Source organism: Dendroctonus ponderosae, unplaced genomic scaffold, assembly GCF_020466585.1.
Source record: "Dendroctonus ponderosae isolate FM_Combo_2020 unplaced genomic scaffold, Dpon_F_20191213v2 Dpon_F_20191213_5, whole genome shotgun sequence".
NCBI classification, from domain to species: Eukaryota; Metazoa; Arthropoda; class Insecta; order Coleoptera; family Curculionidae; genus Dendroctonus; species Dendroctonus ponderosae.
In genome coordinates, this window is record NW_026018715.1 from 13,966,014 (window position 1) to 13,969,730 (window position 3,717).

General features: G+C 41.6%; 1 protein-coding gene across 3 annotated transcripts in view; it reads right to left on the reverse strand.

Annotated features, from left to right (window-relative positions):
* The window catches only part of LOC109545446 (serine/threonine-protein kinase tousled-like 2), a 51,270-nt gene extending 48,045 nt beyond the window's left edge, over nucleotides 1-3,225 (reverse strand). For 2 of the 3 annotated variants that reach the window (XM_019916151.2, XM_019916149.2), the window contains exons 1-2: nucleotides 2,823-3,224; nucleotides 1,289-1,353 (exon numbers count right to left, since the gene is read on the reverse strand). In XM_019916151.2, coding sequence (XP_019771710.1) covers nucleotides 1,289-1,319 — 31 coding nt within the window. In that variant the 5' untranslated portion in view covers nucleotides 1,320-1,353; nucleotides 2,823-3,224. Of the gene's footprint in view, nucleotides 1-1,288; nucleotides 1,354-2,822 lie in introns of all 3 variants that reach the window. The other variant, XM_019916150.2, reaches the window with a different exon arrangement.
* Nucleotides 3,226-3,717: the final 492 nt, after the last annotated feature.

A 3,717-nucleotide genomic window follows, 5' to 3' on the forward strand; every position in this document is an offset into this window, starting at 1 on the left:
AATTCAAGAAGTTTTAGATTTGCGTGGTTTTTTTTTGAGTTGCAAAATCCACTTGAACATAACGCTGCTTTTTTCGAAGTTTCTCAAGAACCATTGGAGCCACAGAATTCGCTTTGGCATCGTTGGATAGAGAATTGAAAAGTCGGTTCAGTCGTAACAACATGAGTGAGGAAATTCGAGTAGTTTTGACACAGAAAGAAATTTGAATATCAGACACTTAGGTGCAAAGTTTTTGCCAAAATTTCATGTTTTCCGTCCCGTTTTTGCTCATTTCTCGGAGGCAAAATGAGCAAGAACGTTCATTTGTACATCATTCTAGAGAGAAATAACCCCCCCCCCCTGGATCCGCCCTTGAAGTGGGCTCAGTGCTCCGGCTCTAATGTTATAAGATTGACGAACGCATCCCCAAACGAGCGCTTCGCTCGCAACTGTCAAATCGGCGAAGAAGGCTGAAAGCGGCAAATAACAAGGGCGCATTGTCGAAACGACGAGGAAATCGCAATACCCGAGAGCGGATCGGGTTGAAAGGCCCGCACGACCGCACATCATTGGTCAGCGTGGAATGCAACAAGTGGCCCAGTGGCGAGGATCGAGGATGCACTTTGTTGTTGGCCGCGTTGCCAATTTGGCATGTGCACGGCCAACGCCGAATCTAGCAAATTGACAATTAAACCACCACCAATTCACCCCGACCAATCAATATGAATGATTAAATAGCAATGAAACACCGCAATCTGGTGTGAGTAACTCGTAACTCGTAAATCCTGCGGCCGGCTTCCATTCAAGCATGTGGCCAATAAAAGTTTTTACGATTTTTATGTAACCGGAATGCGTGAAAGTTTTTCGCGTACGTTTGACGGCACGCCACTGACGTCCGCCCAAAACCAACCAGGAAGAAATGTTTCACGGATATCTGGATGAAAAGTTCGAGCGCTCCAGTCCAAATCGCTACATCTACCTGACACCAGAGCCCGCCACTTACCGAGCCAACAAAGTTTAAGTGCCGTTCACAATAGATTTACTTTGCGCGATTAGAATGTCCGCTAGGGGATTTGGCAAATGGCGTTGAGGTCTGGTTGAAATGTAAAATTTTGCCTTAACCTGCAAGGGATTTTGATGAAGTTTTGACGATTGGGGGTGTGCACATTACACTAACGATGGGAAGTTAAGGGTGCAGTGCACGAATGCGTAAAAAGCCGGCTTATTGGCATGCGGCCCGTCGGCTCTATTTTCAGTTGAGTTGCACAGCTCTAGGTATAATCAATAATAAGATGAAACTTCCACTTACCGCCTCCAGAGAAACTCCGGTTATCTGCCATTTCGAGGAGCGCCTCTTCGAGACTCCATTCGATCCTGAAAGTGCAACAGTCACTTGTCAATTATTTAAAAATCTATTTTTTCGAGTTTTTACAAAAAAGGCGGCGTCGAAAATTTCCCGATTTTTCATTTTTGAAGAAAAAATGTTTAAAACTGCAAGCACAAGAAAGGAAGACAACAGTTACAAAAAATAGTTATTATTTAGCGATAACGGTTTTTAACAATGTACCTGAAGACCCACCAGAACTTTTTCTGGAATAACTTTTTCAACAAAATTATTAATAAAAAAGTATAAACGATTGCGACTTGGTCTTTAGTTTGAAGTTAGTTTCTAAATATTTTTAAGGCATTGAAAACTGGTTGGAATAACAAATAAATAAATAAATAAAAGCCTTACCAAGGAGAAAATCACTTGATAAAGACACTTTACACACTGCATTGTGTCGATAAAGCTCCAAAGTATCGCTATTATAAACTGACGCGCCGCGTAAACAGGATGATTCAAAATTGAGTGAAATCACTTTAGCAAGGCATTTTTGAAGTGACTCTGTTAAATTGACGACGAAAGACCTGCCGAATAAACGCACCCAATTCCATCGAAACTCACTTGTCAATATTTTGACATTAATCGTTGTCAGGCCAAGTGTCATAACCGACTGCGGTTTATAAAGAGCAAATTTCTCGCCATTTATTGGCTGTACCCAGAAAACTGAAAGGAGCTTTGCATAACTGACTAGATGGTGCAGGTAGATTTAAAAATGCTCGCCACAAATAAACGTGAGAAGAAACACGCCCAGAGAGAATCAGTGTCTGTCTCTTGAATGGACTATGGAGATTTCCAGAACAAAAATGTTTAAATTATCATTTTGCTCGAAAGATGTGGCTTGAAACTCGTCAGTTTTTTGGCAGCAAGCGCATCACTTGAAATGTTAACAACGTTTGACTCAATTTTTTTTAGAAGTGAACGATAATAATAAATTTCACTTTAAAATGTTGATCCACTGGCAATTGGAAGCCCAGAGTTTGCATGTGCATGCCTTGTTCCAGGAAAGAAAAAATCCATCACTATCCATAAAAATGGATAGTTTCAGTATTAGATAAGAGGAAGTCCACTGAAAGCAGATAATCTAGACGTTCCAAAAATGTCAAACGTTCTTGAAAGCGCCTGAGGAGTGTGCCTTTCCATTGCATAGAATATAGAAGAACTTCCCAAACCCACGTAGAAGCAGCCTACTAGGCAAATGGCTTCATTGTTTAGATCAGTCGGTATTTAAAGCATTTGTATCTGAAAAAGACTTGGCGAGTAGAAGACAGGGGAAAATAAAGCCTGCCTGTGCATCTAGACGGAGAATGTCAGCAAGTAGTCACTAAGGTACCTTGCTTGTTGATTATGAAGCTTTACGATGACGATTATGGTTCCGTAATAGCATTAAACTGAGAATAATAGGAACGTCGTATGTGTGAACGTCAATACGAATGTGGATAAAATAGGAAAAAGTTCTTACCCTGTATGTTGGCCAGCTGATAAATCGCTCGGTGGACGCGAGGAAAACGGCCGGCAAAACTGTTCAGAAAACAGGCACAATCAACCGAAGCCACTTTCCGAAAATTAGGCTCGAAAGAACCAGGGAAAAAACTGATGAGAAAGATGGCGACCGATTGCTAGTTGCCGATTATTTTTTACCGAGGATTTCGAGGTTTGTTGATCAACAAATCACCAAAATCACACCAACCCGATCTGGCCCATTCGTCGGTTGGACAGTTTCGTCACTTTTTTCACACCGATCAATCGCCTTCCACCCGAAAAAACCAGCAATTAGGTTGACAGGGCAAGAATCACAAATTGATCTACTTTTGTAAATGTTTTGCATAGAAGAGCACGGATGTAAGCAAGGATTTTAGGTGACAGGACTGTCGGGAAATCGGCGGTGTTCAGTGGGAAAATAAACAAACTATTATACCGGCCCAATGGTGCGCGAAACCGCCCTCTATTTACGCTCTATAAAAACACCTAATTATTTGACAATTGAACATCCAATTTATGTGATGGCTTTTTAATGGCAATCTGATAAACCATTCAGAAGAAATCCTGCCGTCAAGCAGTTGCACGGCCACCATCAGGCTGTGGAATTCAACTCGCCAAACTGGCCAAACATGATTTTTTACATCGATAGATACTACACGCAGGCAACCAACATCACTCTGTCACTATCAAGGCGGGCTGAGAAATAACCGATTTCACATAATTTCAAATTTCAATCTCAATGAAGCAGCAAGGGCGGATCCAGGGAGGGGGTCAGAATGGTCTTGAGAAACTTCGAAAAAAGCAGCGTCATGTTCAAGTGGATTTTGCAGCTCAAAAAAAACCACGCAAATCTAAAACTTCTTGAATTCAAGCAT